The sequence below is a fragment of the Gossypium arboreum genome, chromosome 11, assembly GCF_025698485.1.
Source record: "Gossypium arboreum isolate Shixiya-1 chromosome 11, ASM2569848v2, whole genome shotgun sequence".
Classification (NCBI taxonomy): Eukaryota; Viridiplantae; Streptophyta; class Magnoliopsida; order Malvales; family Malvaceae; genus Gossypium; species Gossypium arboreum.
In genome coordinates, this window is record NC_069080.1 from 104,573,430 (window position 1) to 104,592,266 (window position 18,837).

The window sequence follows — 18,837 nt, forward strand, 5'->3', positions numbered from 1 at the left end:
TTTATTTTATTTTTTTTGAGAAAATATTATGTGAAGTCTTTTGGGTAAATGAGACCACAAGAGGTTAATATTAACAATTTCCAAAAGTCAACAGGAAGCATGACATGTATGGTCCAGGTAAATTAAAATTTATGTAAACACAAGTCCCAAGATGGACCAAGTGTGAGACACAATAAATTAAATCCCGTGACATCCCTAGCTGTTTGTATCTGCCCTATGTCTTCAATTGTTAGATACCCAAATTCACATCTTACCTAAACACAAATATTAATGTGCATACATTTAATTACTTTTATGTACTTTATGATATGAAAATGACGTAAGGAAAAGGTAAACTTGATAATACTAGACAACAATCATTACACATGACTACCATACGGAAAAGAAATTGATTTTAATGTCAAATTTTAAATAATATTGAAATATCAATTTCCTTTTTTTTACTTACGATAAAATATTAAAACACGAGATATTGAAATCTGAAAAAAGGAGATGGAATTAGGCAGGTGGGAACTCACCCAACTTTAAAATCAAATAAATGGAAGAAGTTGACTTTGTGTGGTATTGTAGTACTACTTAACCTTTTTTTTCTTTTCAATTTCTTCATAAATTGATTAAATAAATAAATAAAGGAATTCATCACTTCTCTCATAACTCTATATAAAGCAGGAAGCCCACATGGTTCCCTTTGCCATTCCAAATTTCTTTCTCTTTGGTCAGTATTGTAGATCATTAAGATGGAGAAGAAAGGTTTTGTCAGATTGATGCTACTTTTTCTGGGTTTTTCTTATCTTCTTCTTTCCTGTGCTGCTGTTCCCAGTACTAGTAAGTCTAGTATTTTGGCTTTTCCTTCAACTTCTTTTTTCAATCTAATAAATAATTTTTTTTTTTTTTTTGTTTATAGGAAGCCTCAAATCAAACAAGGAACTCCCTTCTTCTGTCCAAGATTTACTTGCTCAGGTCCCTTTTCTCTCTCTCTCTCACATGTTTATTATGATTATAATTTCTAGGCATATGATATTCATAATTTTGAACTTTTTCTTTTTTTTATAATTTGCAGGATGTAATGGAATTGAGTTATGGAGAGGAAGTGATAGCGGAAGGTGACGGATTCAATGGGGAAAGGATGTTAATGGAAAGCACTGATTATCCAGGGACAGGTGCAAACAAGAACCATGATCCCAAAACTCCAGGGAGAGCTTAGAAAACATTAAGATCCATAACCTATTTGTTTTATGTATAGCTTAAGACATGACAGGATAAAAGGCAAGTCTTTGAATCTGGGTTTCCTCAAATATTTTGCTAGAATTTCCTCTCTTTTAAGGTTTGTTGTTTGGATAGTGGGAAAACTATGATGGAAGGTTTGGACTGTACTTTACAGTTTACAGACAAAACTTGCTGGGTGTTCATAAAATGAGATTATGTTAAAAGGATGTCTTTTTAAAGTTACTATGTAAGGGTCGTTGATATTTTCATTGATAAATAAAATTATTAATTAGTTTATTCAATATAATATTTTAAACACATTCTTCCACAAAACCCAATGCTCGTAATACTAGACAAGTTAATGTCGGAAATGTGGCAATTGGAGTTGGAAGTCTGCAATAAAACTAATGTTCCAAAAGGAGCTCTTTTCAGTTTGTCCCAATTAAATAATGCCTATTCCATGATTATTACACTTTTTTCTTTTTCTTTTTTTTTTATTTATCTAAATATGTTTAAACATATAATGTTAATATTTTATATTTTAAATAATTAAATTAAAATATTAAAACCACATATTATAAAATATATTTTAGAAAAATATATATGGTAAAATATTCGAAGTGTGGAAACTACATATAAAAATTTCATTAATTATATGTTTACAAAAATAATAAAAGTTTGTCTATTAACAAAGTTGTAAAGTAAAAACTCTGACCTCATTCTTATGATTTAAAATTTTAATATAATTATTTGATAGTAATTAAATTTTTAATAAATAAAAGATATATTTATTTTAACATTTTTTAAAAAATTAATAGATAAACAATGAAAAATAAATTAATAATATATTATCTTAAATTTTAAGTTAATAAAAGAATTAATAAAGAAAAAATAAGATGTATTAGTAAACAAAATAATGAAACTTTTAAAATAATGAAACTTTTAAAGTGTTACAAGTAAAATCAAAGTACAAATACATATTTGAATAATTGCAAGTACCAAATTATTACAACATAAACTGTTTAAGGAATCATAAAGTAGAATCAAATAATTACAGTACGACTGAACTAAGAATTGGTACGGTCTAGGCTAAAGTCAACAAACTAAATTAATTGGACTAAATTCATATATGGTGGGACTTCGAGACTCATACATATAATTGCAAATGATGAATTTCGGACCTAAATACTCTAGACCTTGAACCTTCCGCTTTTACCAAGACTTCATTGGCAAAAATAATGAAAACTTAAATGTTTTAAAATTGTAAAATTTATTTCATATTGGTTAATCTTGATCAAAACACCAATGATATTATAGGGAATTAACTAATGTATGCAACGAACAAGTAAATAAAGTAAAATTGACAAGATTGAGCACGGATATTTTATGTGAAAAAACTCCTCAAAAGAAGATAAAAAATCATGGGTAAAAGAAAATTTCACTATAATAATAATAATAATAATAATAATATAATAATAATAAAGAGTACAAAAGATGGAGATAATCAAAAGAAAACTCAAAGCCCCAAAAGAAAAATCTTTCAATACAAACAATAGACTTCTGTTAAAATTTTACAGATTTTATAATTTTAAAATATATAAAATAAATACTTTGCTATTAAGTAATAGATTTGTTTTCTTTTAAATATATAATTTTAGATGTGCTCTAAATTTTAAACAATTTTGATATTTTTATTACAATTTTGAATTTATTGAGGATTTTTTTGTTTAAGTTAAACTATGGATAGTTATTTTAATATTGTTTTCATAAATTCATTATAAGATATAATTAAGATTATTTTTCTTGAAATGAATAAATTGTTTTGAATAATTTTGAAACCCAAATTAGATAATTTGTTTAATTTTAGATAATTTAAAACCTATACAAACCATGATAGATAAGAAATTCCGGAAATTAATATTTTTTAAATTTCACTTTAATATATATTATACATTTTAGATAAGTACATAATTTGTTTAATAATTTTAAAACTAGATAATTTATTTAATTGTAGATTATTTTAAAATATATTAATCTATTTAATTTAAGTAAAGTAAAGTTACTTATATAAATAGATATTTTTTAAACAAGTGAAAATTAGATCATTTGTTTAATTTTAAATAATTTAAACTGTCTGTAAACAAACTCAGATAAGAAATAAATAAAAAACAGTTTTTATTTTATAATATTTAAAGTTTAATATATATCATACATTTTAGATAATTAGATAATTTCAAAGAAATAAAATTAGATAGTTTGTTTAATTTATTTATTTTAAAATACTCTAAAATATTTAATTTAACTTAAATAAATTGATTTAGATAATTAGACAAATAGATAAAATATCTAAAAAACATTAGATAATTTAAAGCATATATAAACCTGGCCAAATAAGGAATTTAAAAAATAAAATTTAAATTGAATGTGTTTTATGTTTTTAGGTAATTAGATAGATTGCTGAATTTTATTAAAATTAGATAATTTGTTTAATTTTAGATGATTTAAAATGTGTAAATACGAAGCCAAATAAGAAATTTGCAATTAATTTTAGAATTTAGAGTAAAATCAAATAAATAGGTAATTAAGTTTGGATGGATATAATTAATGTAAGAGAGAGGTGAGTAAGTTAGCTAAAAAGAGTAGGTTGGTAGTTGGTTTGTTCTTATGTAAATTTGGATGGCAAATGGTAGAAAATAGAAAGTGAATAAATGATTTACATAAAAGATGCTACCCTCATGTTGTGGCCAATAAGAGTTTGACTTTTTCTTTCTTCCTTTTCAATTATTAAATATATTATTAGTTTCAAACAAAACTTAATTCAAACAATTAATCGAAATAATTTTAATTTTAGTAATTTTAAGACATTTGTCATTTATTACATGTTCATACATTAATATGGTTTGATTTTATAATTAAATTATTAGTGAAACATTAAATAAATTTATAAAAATAATTAAATATATTTTAATTAATACATACAATTAACCGTATATCACAAGAATATACTATTTAGTATATACATTTGTGTAACCCATTATAAGCTCCTATCCAACTTATAGATGAATGGAAAAAGATTAGAAGCAACTGTGTTGCAAGTAACTAGTAGCCCAACCCAATCCACCAATATTCACTTGCTTTCCCTACATGAAGGAAATTTCTCAATGTTTCAAAATTAGTACCCATTTTAGCAACCTCTAAATTAAAAGTATCATCCAAAGAAAGGCTTGCAATTAACATCATATAGGAATTTGTTACGACTTTTATTATAAGTTGATTCAATTTTTATGGGTAATAAGATTTTAAAGCAATTACTTCATTTTATTGTTTATACGAGCTAAATGTTAAAATTTTGATTTTGTGTGATTATAAATGTCATAATTAATTTTAAATAAAATTAGTTTTAGGCTTTTTCACTTAAATAATACAAAAAAATTAATAACTGAAATGGTATGCTCATAAAATTATTTACTAAAATGGTATACAGGCGGTACCGGACTGAAATGTAATTATCTAAAGTGTTCAGGGACCTATTATGCAATTTTTCTATTTAGAGTTGCTGCTAGAAAAAAAAAGAAAAGGGTGCCACCTGACAGTGTAGCGGCACCAAACTTTAAATATGGCTCATTGCCTTGTAAGCCCTCATTATTTATTATTTTCTTTTTATTCCCTTTCAACTCATTATGTTGTTTTTAAACAGACCCTTAACCTATTTTTGTAGTTAAATAAGCCTTCTAACTTATGATTTTTACTCACAAAACCTTTTATTTTAATATTAAAGTAAATTTATTTTGAATTTCAAGCTCTTATTTTAATTTTTTGTTGATGCAATAAAATTATATACACTTTAATATCAACATAAAATCTAAAAAGAAATCAAAATTTTCAAAAGAGTAATTAAAAATACCATGTATATAAGCACTCTCAAGAAATTTTAAATTTTTTATTTAATAAACTATTCACATCAACATAAAATGTGAATTAGTTTATATTTTTTAAATAGCTTTACTTTAGGTAAAATATGTTTACTTTAATATTAAAATAAAGGGCTTTTATGAGTAAAAACCATAAGTTAAGGGCTTATTTAATTACAAAAATAGGTTAAGGACTTGTTTAAAAATAATATAGTGAGTTAAAGGAAAATAAAAAGAAAATAATAAATAATGAGGCCTTACAAGGCAACTAGTCATATTTAAAGTTTGGTGGCGGCACCTTTCCCTTTTATTCAGCAGCCATTCTAAATGGAAAAATTGCATAACAGGTCCCTGAATACTTTAGATTCTTACATTTCAGTCAAGTGCCGTCTGTTAGTAAACCTATACAATTTTGATAAATAATCTTATGGGCATACCATTTCAGTTATTAATTTTATTTTTGTATTATTTAGATAAAAAAGCCTTAGTTTCATGGAGGTTACAACAAAAATTAAAAATTATATACATGGAATCATTTAAAAATTAAATAAGAAGTCATATATAACCGACCAAAGCTCATATATAAATTAGAACAAAAATTGCTTATCATTTAAAAAAAAAATCAACACAATTGTCATTTAATATCTACTGGTTGATCTGCTAATATTGGGTTGAAATTCTTGTTGTCCTTAATATCAAGGCTTGTAAAATAAAATAAAAACATCATTATTCACCGTCATGAAAGGAGGACAGAAAAATTAGGTTCCCTCTCCTTTGTAGACCATCACCATGCATCGCCATTTCAATACTATCAACAGTTGTTTCTCTAACCGCCAAAGAGAGGTTGCTTTTATTGGATTTTTGGGTTTGGGTTTCGACTTGTTGGAGTTTTAAGGTAGTTGGTATGGTTATGGATTTGAATTTTGATTAAAGCTTGATTTTAGAGGTGATGATGATGGTTTGGGTGAGATTCCTATATTTACAAAAGGTAATTATTATGATATACAGAAGACTGTGGAATAGTGTTGGTTAAAACTGGTAGAAATTTTTGTTATACTTTTTGGTTTGTAAGTAATGGGGAAAAAAAGTTGCCAACTTCTATGCCCACCTTTGTATTCCTTGTTAACCGTCTCCAACCACCTCAAGAATTCCTTCCATCCTCAACAACACCATAAATTGGTTAGGACAAGGGGGAAAAGCCATCTAGTAAGATGACCAGAATAAAGAGTTGGGAGTGAGGTAATAAGAGAGATGTAGCTTGCTTGCCGTCGATCTTAGGCTTCAAACTTTATATATATATATATATATATATATATATATATATGTCATCTCTTATTCTACGGTGTCACATCACACGTTGTTATTGGTGGGTCAAGGGTAAGTGGCCAAGTGGTCTGGTGCTATAAGCCTAGATAGAGTGGCACAATGACATGTCCTTGATCATTTTAGATGGAACGTGATAGTCAAGACCTAATATGACAATTAATGAGTAGCTCCGCTTGTTATGCAAGTGATAAGTTGAGGGATTCTTATGAGGAGCTCCTCTAGGAGTTTGCATGTATTGGCGTGGACCTAGCCACTATCCATCCTAGCATGATTTAACAAACATTAATAATAACTAGATTATGGCAGACTCATAATATCAAGAAAAAGTTATGCAATAAATTTATAATAAAAATATAAAAAATAGATATGGTTTTAATTAAAAAAGTAAATTTGTAACAGTGAAAACTATAACGGCTATAACACCCTAAAACCCGACTTAGAAGTTTAGGCTGAATTCTGAAAGTCACATTGATCATTGAAGTGATCGTGGGAAATTTTAGTTTAACAAATTGAAAACATTACAGTATTTAAGTTCCATAAAAACTCTTAGATATAAAGTCCCGTTGTTACAAAAGTTTCAGTCCAAAGAAAACCATTTTCGAAAACCCAAAGTAAAATTGTACCACAGTTTAGACTCTTAAACATATTTTTTTATCGTGATTGTCTGAGACCTCCGGCATCCTCAGTCCAAGCTACAGAAAACAGAAGTGTACCTGAAATGGGAAACATTAAGGGGGTAAGCTACACAAGCTCAATGTGAGTTCAACACGCGATTAAAAACAGAATAACAAATATTAATTCGATTGCGAAACATACTTACATATATACACAGAATCATAAAGTGAACTTGGAACCAACGTCCCAACAGAATGTAACAATTCAAGCATACCATGTCACACACAGACATAGTCACAAATGTTATTTAGTCAGATAGAAAATAGTCAAATAATCTTGCACCCAAAACACTCAAACAGATGTGTATGAATGCAGTCAAGTAATAAAAACCCACTCATCTAGCCAACACACCTCTTCATCCCCGAGTCACACCTTAAACGAGTTGTATAAGCTTATCCAACCAAACACACCATACAGGACATCGAAAGGCCAATCGAACTCTATACACCATTTATGTAGACTAAGCCACTCATATAATAATTCGCAGCAAAGCTGGTGTATCTGTAGTACAGTGCATTGCGGTAAATCGCTATACAGATATGTTCCAATTAAACTGCTAGATTAGATAATAGTACACAGTTAAGATGATGTACATGCGATATAGTGCTGTAAACCGTTGTACCAATAAGTTGCAGTTAAACTGCCAGATAAGATCAGAATCAGTCTTCTTTCTCTTCACAACCAACCTAAAAATTACTTTTTGCAAGTGCCTATATGCTTACCTCATAAAAACAATGAACACAACGACAGACAATCAGACAAAAACAGACATGCACACACCCAACTAACTAGGTTTAGAATCAAACTTCTTATACAACAGTTACAAATAACACATAAGCCGAAGCCCAGATCAGAGTCTTAACTACCCTTACTAAAGCCTAACCAAAGGTCAAAACAAACAGACACATTTTTAGATAAAAATATACACAGAACTAAAATTTGGTGACTTAGGACTACACGGCCGTGTGCCCTGGCCATGTGGAAATGCTTAGGCTGTGTGGAGGATCAATACGCCAGTGTGGGAGGGGGTACATAACCGTATGGGAGGAGACACACGACCGTGTGGCTGAGGCACGCACCCGTGTAAGCCAGAGACATGACCATCTGAACAGGCCATGTAACACTCTATCCATTTGTGCTAAAATAGAGCATAGGGTAGACACGGTCATATGAGGGTCTCACATGCTTGTGTGCCCACCAGGCACGACCGTGTGTCCAAAACACACGCCTATGTGAGATCCCTAAATCCCCAAATTAGCCACACAGCTGTGTGGCACCAAATCACTAAATCCCTAATTCCCAAACACACACGCCCATGTGCCTAGGGGACATGGCCGTATAGCACTTAATCCTGGCCGGAAACCCTAATTCCTAATTTCACACGGTCGTTTGAACAGGCACACACCCGTGTAGCCACTAATGTGGTCATGAAATCACATCGAAACAGACCGAAATTACTATTTTAGCCGTCAAATCAGTCCCCACCTTTTGCAATAACAAAAATATATCGAAATATATAGTATTCCCCATACTTTCTCAACAACTACCCAAAATAAACTGTTTAGATCAAGCTCAAGAAATGCTGAAACAACAACTCGCAAATAAATTAGATAAGGTTTGAATCCCACACCTAATTCGCGATCAATGACATCTAGACACCGACTCGATGACAAAGGAGTGGAACTCTCCAAAATCCACAAGTAAAACTGTTTCCCAACAGAAGAAAAAGCAAAAGAAAAAATAAAAGAAAAAACCAAGGAGAGGAAGAGGAAAACGTGAAAAGAAAAGCAGTAACCAACTTCAAAAACTATAAATAATAAAACTAATAATTATTTTTAAATTTGAAACAAGTCTACTATTTAACAAAATAAAAATATTTCTCCAAAATGCACACACAAAGGTTCGAACACGTGACCTAAAGATACACTAACACACAACTAACCACCAGACTAGCAGACCCATTCTGTCACTTAAATGCGCAACTAAACACAATAGTATAACCTACTCACTAACCCTAACCATAAAGCTCAAACTTCTAAACCCAAAATTCAGGGTGTTACAATTCACCCCTCCTTAAAGAAATTTCGTTCCCAAAATTTCTAGCTAAGGGTGTGTTTGTTTGCCAGGAAAACATTTTCCTGAAAATATTTTCCTAATTTTCTGGTGTTTGTTTGATTGAAAACCTTTTACATGGGGAAAATGTTTTCACAATCATGGGTAAAATGCCTATGCCTTTAGGGAAAATGTCTTATAGAATTTTTTTTTGTAAGACATTTTCCAATTCTCAGCAGTCTTTCCCCCCTTGCGCCGTTCTTCATCTTCCTTCTTCTCCATCCAGGTATTTTCCTCCTACTTCTTCTATTTTTCATCTTTTAATTTCCTTTTTTCCTTAGCTTTTCGCATGTCTTCTCTTCTCAGGGCTGCTGTTTCGTTTCACTTTGTGATTCCAACTCTCACCAATCTTTCCTAGCCAAGCCGTTCTTCATATTCCTTCTTCTTCATCCAGGTAACTTTCCTCTTTCTACTTCCTCTGTTTGCTGTTTGCTGCAATTTGTTGTTTGCTGTAATTCTATCAACTAGGGCATTCCTTCTTACCAAAAAAAAAACCCCTTTATAAAGTATTTTTGGTTAAGTTTTAAGATTCGGTAAAAAATCGATTCGGTAAAAAACATAGCAGTTTTGGTTTTGCTGTTTGTTGCAATTTGGTTTAGTTTTAACATAGCTTATTTTAAGCTAAAAGATGGAGGTCGACAAAAAAAGAACGCTAAAAGATCAAGGACCATGTTGCTGAATTTACAGGAAGTAGTTGTTAACTACAACTTCTTTTTTCTGTATGAATGGCAAGAGAATGAAATCAATGAATCAAATTTTGTTTTTTCCTTCTATTTTTCTACTTTTTATGTGTTCGTCAAAACTTTTAACAATGTGTTGTCTATTATTTTGATGATGCATGTAAATTGTTCGATGAAATTTCTGAGTGAAACATTGTTACCTGAAATTAATTGGTTATTCACAGTGCTTTTCTTAAGGCAATGCCTTTGAGGGATGTTGTTTCTTGGTCTGTCATGTTGCAAAAGGACTAGTGATATTCTTGACATATATACATTAGTTAGATAGATTTTAGTTTTAACATAGCAGTTTTGATTTTGCTGTTTGCTGCAATTTGGTTTAGTTTTAACATACCTTATTTTAAGCTAAAAGATGGAGGTCGACAAAAAAAGAACACTAAAAGATCAAGGAACATGTTGCTGAATTTACAGGAAGTAGTTGTTAACTACAGCTTCTTCTTTTTTTCTGTATGGATGGCAAGAGAATGAAATCAATGAATCAAATTTTGTTTTTTCCTTCTATTTTTCTACTTTTTATGTGTTCGTCAAAACTTTTAACAATGTGTTGTCTATTATTTTGATGATGCATGTAAATTGTTTGATGAAATTCCTGAGTGAAACATTGTTACCTGGAATTAATTGGTTATTCACAGTGCTTTTCTTAAGGCAATGCTTTTGAGGGATGTTGTTTCTTGGTCTGTCATGTTGCAACTTTACTGAACAATTGGAATGGAGTTGTAGGTCCTTTTGTTTTCAAGAAATGGTAGCAAATAAGAGGTTGAAACCTGATAAAGTGACCGTTGGATCGGGGAGTGTGCTCACATGGAATCACTTGGGCTATTGGTGAGAAGATCGGCCTATGGCTTTACACTTAAAAATGGGTGGAACTTGTGAGCATTGTGTTTGCAAGTGGTAAAATTTCATTAAATTTCAAGTGAAATTGATTAAAAAAATAAATGAATATAGGTGGTCTAAAAAATGACTTGAATGTACAAAATAAATGAATTTTGAATTCGGAGCTTTCCCTCGCAATCTGGATTTATTTGATATAAAAAGCTTAAGCTAGATCTAATCCATCTATTTCATTATTAAAATAAAAAATTAAATTAATAAAATAAAATCAAGTAGAGAGAAAACAAATCCAAAACTAACATGTATGCATATTCACCTCATCTTACAATTTTAGATGTAACATTATTTACTAATAATTACAACAAAATTAATCTTAAACTAGAATAAATATTAAAAAAATTGAGCTAAAACTTCAAATTTTGGATTATCAAACCAATACTTTGAAATGAAAGTTGAAATTGTTTAATCATAATGAATGGTGACATTTGAGGTCATTTGTTGTCGCTAAGATACTTTGAAATGAAAGTTGAAATTTTTTAATCATAAATATAAACAAAAAAATTCACAAAAACAAGAAAAACCCAGAATTTGAAACAGACAGAAAAAGAAATAGAACCTGATTGAAGCTTGTCCAAAAAATAGATTGGGAAGGGGAATTAGGTGCTGGGAGTGGCAATGTAAAACCGGGTAGGGGAAAAGGGATATGGTTAAAATACTAGGTTAAAATATTTGAGTTGGGTTCAAACTAAAATTTTTTTATCCAAAGCTCGAATATATTTAAAATGGGTTTTATTTTTAAGTTCAAACTCTTTTTTTGATTTATAACTTTATTCAAACATTTTCATATTTTGAGCAAATTTTCAAGTTATTTTCATATATGTATGTATGCACTTTAGTCATGGTAACTTTATTCATATATGTGATCTTATGATAAGCTTGCATCTTTTATTTGGTGATCAAATATTTGTGTGTCATTATTTTGTGTAGATGGATCGTAATCAAGATCAAAATGCAATTGTCGGAGTTGTGGCTTCAGTTTTAGCTTTTGAGACTCTTTGGATTAAAAAATTAAGAACTAGAAAGGAAATTTCTTCTCACCCTCGTGTGAATCGAGATTATGAAAGGGAAAATTATATTAATAGTATTTTATATAGTGGTCACCAGCATTGTATTGATATGATAAGGATAAGACCGATTGCCTTTTTTAATTTGTGTGATATTCTTAGTAGGAATAATTTGTTAGAATCAACTAAGTCTGTGAATATTAGGGAGCAAGTAGTTATATTTTTACATATAATTGGTCATAATGTAAGGTTTCGAGTGATTGGATCTAGATATTATAGATCAACTGAAACAATTCATCGTTAATTTAGGGTTGTATTGAGAGCTATTTTTAAATTGTATAAACTAGTTATTAGATTACCTGATAAGTCTACTCCTAGTGAAATCAGAAACAATCCAAGGTTTTATCCTTATTTTAAAGATTGTATTGGAGCATTAGATGGAACTCATGTTCGTGCATCCGTTCCACTTAACATTCAAGGAAGATTTCGTAACCGTAAAGGGGGGACGACACAAAATGTATTGGCTACCATCACATTTGATTTGAAATTTTCCTATGTTCTAGCTGGTTGGGAAGGTAGTGCACATGATTCTCGTATTTTAAGTGATGCACTTTCACGTCCAAGAGGATTAAGAATTTTGGAAGGTAAGAATTAACATTAAATTCCAAATAGTTCTAGTAAGCTCATAATTTATTAGTAATATTATATTTTGTAAAATTGTAAGTGAATATTATCTTGCTGATGTTGGATATGGCATCTGAAATGGATATATTACCCCCTATCGTGGTGTCTAATATCATTTAAAAGAGTTTAGTGATCAGGGGCTTGAAAATGCAAAGGAACTCTTTAATCTTCGTCATTCATCATTGCGAATCACCATTGAACGTGTTTTGGGGATTTTGAAGAAACGGTTTCATGTATTTAGATGCTGAACCATTTTGGAATTTTCAAACTCAAGTAGATATAGTTTTGGCTTGTTGTATCATTCATAATCATATAATGGGAGTTGATCCTAGTGATTTACTTAATTATGGATTATACGAGGAGCCTGAGTCTGATTTGATAATACCAACTCTTACGGAGCGAGAAGAAAGAGAAGAAGAAAGAGAATGATCTACTAAGAGAGACGAAATTGCACAGACTATGTGGACGGGTTATATGGCTAGAAATATTAGGTAGGTTTAGGGCTTAGAGTTATTGTTTCTATGTTATGTATGTTTTAGTATTAAAATTGTTTTTTTTTTTGTTAATGTTGGTTGGATAATGATATTGAAATTTTAGTTTGTTGGATTTTGAAATTATTATGTCTTGAATTTGTTAGATATTGAATTTATTATGTTTTAAGCTTGTTGAATTTATTATGTTAGATATTGAATTTATTTGGTTGGTTAATGATATTGAAATGATTGACAATGAAAATTATTAATGTAGAATGGGTAAGGGCAACAAAGAAGGGACCTCCAAGCAATTCAGGTGGACAAAGCCGATGGAACATCTTTTTCTTAAAATTCTAGCAAAGAAGGCCCAGAAAGGAAATAAGCCTTCTAACACTTTCAAAGCAGTTTCTTTTAATCGAGTTGTCGTAGCTATTTCTGAAAGATTTCAAGTCCAATGCAATGCAAAGCATGTGGAAAATCATTTGAGAAATGTAAAAAACCAGTGGCAGATTATATGTACAATTCCGGATGAAAGTGGTTTTGGATGAGATGGTAACATAAAAAAGATCACATGTGATAAAGCGACATATGATGCAGCAATGATGGTAATATATGTATATATATGTTAAGCATATTTCAATTGTTTTTTACTTATTATTCTAATTGTGTATAATATCCAATAGGCACACAAGAAGTATGAACCATTTTTGAATAAAAGCATTGATCATTATGATGAAATTGGCTTTGGTTGTTGGCAAAGATAAGACAACAGGGAGTTTTGCCAGAACATTTGCTGAAATAGATTTGGATGATGGTAACCAAGATTTAGTGCCTATAGACGGAGACAATGAAGAGATTGAAGAGGTAAGAACAAATATATCTTCATCTGGCACATCCAAACGTAAAAGAAAAAAATTCAAGAAAGTGTCGTTGATGAACAAATTAAATTTGTGGGCGAACAACTTGGCCAAATTGCTAATGCTTTGGAACAATTTACTGCGGATAAGACACCACATCTTTATGAAGAAGTGATGTCGATGGAGGAAGAAGGATTTGATGATGACTTCTTATGTTCCGTGTTTGATTATCTAGTAAGTCATGAATCCGAGGCCAAAGTTTTTTTAGTTAAAAGTAAGAAGGTTTTTTTAGTTAAAAATAAGAAGCATAGAAAAATTTGACTTCAAAAATTTGCTCAAGGATGAAGATTTGATACTTTTAATGTGGTATAATATTAGTTATGCACTTGGACAATATTGTTGTTATTATGTAGTGTACTACTAATTATGCATTTGGATAATATTATTAATTTGTAGTATTAATTGTGGTTTGGAAGCTAATTTATAATTATTCAATCTTTGTTTTATTTTTTATAACACAATCACAAATAATTCATTTTACTTTGGTTGTTTTCAATTTATGACGGTTAATATTCTAGCTTAATAATTGAGTATTATTATATATTTAATTTGATTTATTTATTTATAAATAAATCATTGCAATATATGTAAAACAATTAAAAGTATAAATTTATTAAAAATTAATTTAAAATATCAATTTACTAATATATATATAAATTTATTAATATATGTAAAAACAACTTTTTCGGAAAATATTTTCAGGAAATCTGCCAAACAACAGAAAATATTTTACACAGATTCATCCAAACACCAGAAAAGTAAATCATTTCTAGAAAAGTAAATCATTTTCCAGAAATTATTTTCCTGAAAACATTTTACTGGCAAACAAACGGACCCTAATAGAACAATGGTATCACACAAGCTACCCTACTACACTCCCAATGCGCACTCTAATCCCGAAGCACTACTATGCTAGACTTGATCTCAAGACCTCAAACACAACTAGAACACTTAACCATTAAGCAGATACATATTTATCCTATCACACACAATTACTATGCTTTAATCAAAACGTTAAAACATTCACAACAATACCTGTCTCAAAGTCACCGAGGACACTCCCAGATCTGATGTTTTGTGGACCCGCATAAAAAACATGCTCCCGCCTTTTTCCAACAAATTGCTCGAATGACACTTCTTACAGTGCTCACAAAATGAAACACTCACACCATTATCGACACCCTTTGTAAAACCTTTATTGCCACTCAAATATGTTCTAACACGCTTCACAAGCCGAGGCTCCATCCTCGAAGGACTACGATATCTTTCCTTCCTACAATTTACGCACCTAACTTTTAGCATTTCTCCAGTCCTCTCTAACCTAGCCTCAAACACTTTCTCTAACACTTCTCTCACTACTTGAGTCAATGCCTCAGTACCAAGCTTCTGGTTATCGCTACCCGAAGTTGGCGGAATCACATTGACCTCTGAATCTTAAACAAACACGCGTCCTGAAGAAGTAGACGACTCATCGCGATCTCACTTACCTTCAGAATCCATATCGGTCTTGTACCTAAGCTTTAAGAATCTACAATTTCCAAAGTCGTACACAAGCATAAATTCTAAATATTGCAATCCTAAGCTTACCGAAATAATCTTATAATTCCCCAAGTTTAGCTCGGACCGGCATCAGAGTCTTAGACATTTTGTTTTTGTAAAACATTTCCAAAACACAAGTCATTTCAAATTACTGTGGTATAGTTTCCCAAATTTCTTTAAGACGAACACACGCGCACATGGTAACATAAAAACATAGGCCGAGTTTTTGCAAACCTGACTTTGATACCACTAAATGTAACACCCCAAAACCCGGCCTAGAAGTTTAAGCCGAATTTCAAAAGTCACATTGATAATCAAAGTGGTTGTGGATAATTTTAGTTTAACAAACCAAAAATATTACAGTATTTAAGTTCCGTAAAAACTCTCAGATATAAAGTCCCGTTATTACAAAAAATTTAGTCCAAAGAAAACCATTTTCGAAAACCCAAATTAAAATTGTACCACAATTCAAACTCTTAAACATATTTCCTTATCGTGACTGTCCGAGACCTCCGACATCTTGAGTCCAAGCTACAGAAAACAGAAGTATACTTGAAATAGGAAACACTAAAGATGTGAGCTACACGAGCTCAGTGTGAGTTCGACACGCGACTAAAAATAGAATTACAAATATCAATTCGATAGCGAAACATACTTACAGATATGCACAAAATCAGAAAGTAAACTTGGAACCAACGTCCCAACAGAATGTAACAATTCAAGCACATCATGTCAAACACACACACTCAGTCACAAATGTTATTCAGTCAGACAAAATACAGTCAAATAATCTTACACCCAGAACACTCAAACAGATGTGTATGGATGCAGTCAAGTAATAAAAACTCATCCATCCAGCCAACACACCTCTTCATCCCCTAGTCACACCTCAAAAGAGTTGTATAAGCTTATCTAACCAAACACACCACATAGGACATCCAAAGGCCAATCCAACTTTACACACCATTTATGTAGACTAAGCCACTTAGATAATAATACACAGCAAAGCAGACGCATCTACAGTACAGTGTATTGGAGTAAACCGTTGTACAGACATGTTGCAGTTAAATTTCCAGATCAGATAATAGTACGCAGCAAAACTGACGTATATGCGGTACAGTAAGGTAAATCGCTGTACCGATAGCAATTAAACTACCAGATCAGATCAGAATCAGTCTTCCTTCTCTTCACTACCAACCCAAAAATTACTTTATGTAAGTGCCTGTATGCTTACAACCTCACAAAAACAATGAATACATCGATAGACAGTCAGGCAAAAATAGACATGCACACACCCAGCTAACCGGGTTTAGAATCAGACTTCTCACACAACAGTCACAAATAACACATAAGCTGCAACCCAAATTAGAGTCTTACCCAAATTAGAGTCTTAACTACCCTCACTAAAGTCTAGCCAAGGGTCAGAACACACAGACACATTTTCAGATAAAATCATATACAGAACTAAAACTTGGTGACTTAGGACCACACGACCGTATGCCTTGGCCTTGTGGAAATGCCTAAGCCGTGTGGAGGGTCAATACGCCCGTGTGGGAGAGGGCACACTGCCGTGTGGCTGAGGTACACGCCCTTGTGAGTCAGGGACATGGCCATGTGAACAGACCGTGTAACTCTTTATCTATTTATGCTAAAATAGAGTACAGGGTAGACACGACCGTGTGAGGGTCTTACACGCCCGTGTGCCCACCAAACATAACCTTGTTTCCAAAACACACACTCGTGTAGGATCCCTAAATCCCCAAATTAGCCACACGACCGTGTGGTCAAGCCGTGTGGCACAAAATTACAAAATCCCTAATTCCTAAACACGCACACCCGTGTGCCCAGGGGACATGGCCGTGTGAAAATCGATTAATTTCCCCAAATTGGCCACACGATTGTGTGGCACCTAGTCTTACCCGAAAACCCTAATTCCTAATTCCACACGATCGTGTGAACAGGCACACACCCTTATGGCCAACCATGTGGTCATAAAACCACATCAGAACAAGTTAAAATCATCGTTTTAGCCATCAAATCAGTCCCCAACCTTTGCAATAACAAAAAGATATCGGAATATGCATTATTCCCCATACTTCCTCAACAACTAAATACTTAAAACCAACGGTTCAGATCACACTCAAGAAATGCCAAAACAACTCGCAAATAAATTAGATAAGGTTTGAATCCCACACATGATTCGCGATCAATGATGTCTAGACATTGACTCAACGACAAAAGAGTAAAGCTCTCTGAAGTCCGCAAGTAAAATTGTTTCCCAACAGAAGAAAAAGCTAAAGAAAAAGCCAAGGAGAGGGAGAGGAGAATGTGAAAAGAAAAGCAGTAACCAACTTCAAAAAAGAAAAAATAAAACTAATAATTATTTTTAAACTTAAAACAAGTTTACTATTTAACAAAATAAAAATATTTCTCCAAAACGCACACATAAAGGTTCGAACACGTGAACTAGAGATATACAAACACACAATTAACCACCAAACCAACAGACCCATTCTATTACCTAAACGTGCAACTAAACACAATAGCATAACCTACTCACTGACCCTAACCACAAAGCTCAAACTTCTAACCCCAAAATTTGGGGTGTTACAATAGCTTAGATTCAAAACTCATGAACTAAATTGAGAGTAACATCAACTCAATCAAATATATTTTTTAAATATATATATACTCTATAAAAATTTGAACCCAACATCAATACCAGTAGAGCTTTTGCTAAATAACAAATAAATTTCCGCTTCAAATAGAAAGGATGAATGATACGTCAACTTAACACATCTGTTAAGAATTATCCATTTTTTTGGTAAAAAATTATCACTATTTTTCAAAATATTTTTTTTATATAAAATATTAGGATAAACTACTCAAATGGTCACCCACTTGCAGGGGCAGAGCTAGAAAAACTTTTTAGGGAGACCAAATGAAATTTTAATTTTTAATAGTCTATATATTTTTATAATTATTAAATGATTAAATTAAATTTTTATAATCTTAGGGGGCCAAAGTGAAAATCTACTTTTATTAATTTAAAATTTTAAAATTTTTTAAATGACCTAAATAGCAATTTTCTATTTTAGGAGGGGCAGGACCCTGCTAGCCCCCAAGATTCGCCTTTGCCCATTTGTTAGGTTGTTTTTATTTTGGTTTGGAGATGTTAAATCAATAACGAGAATATTGACATGACATTTAACACATAATTTAAAAATTCCACATATTTAGTCGATTTTACATGTCATTTGCCACCATGGAAATTAACAGATCCTTTAATCTCATTATTCCATTTTTAATGGTTGAAACCCTAAAATTAAAATCACTTTCTTCTTTTTATTTTTGCTATAGTA

The 18,837-nt window shown here is 31.3% G+C and overlaps 1 protein-coding gene across 1 annotated transcript; it reads left to right on the plus strand.

Moving 5' to 3' along the window:
• The first annotated feature begins 654 nt into the window (after positions 1–654).
• LOC108472523 (uncharacterized) lies at positions 655–1,513 on the plus strand. The gene is made up of 3 exons (XM_017774062.2): positions 655–825; positions 905–960; positions 1,061–1,513. The coding sequence occupies exons 1-3, from the start codon at positions 738–740 to the stop codon at positions 1,202–1,204; spliced, it is 288 nt and encodes a 95-aa protein (XP_017629551.1). The 5' UTR covers positions 655–737; the 3' UTR covers positions 1,205–1,513.
• Positions 1,514–18,837: the final 17,324 nt, after the last annotated feature.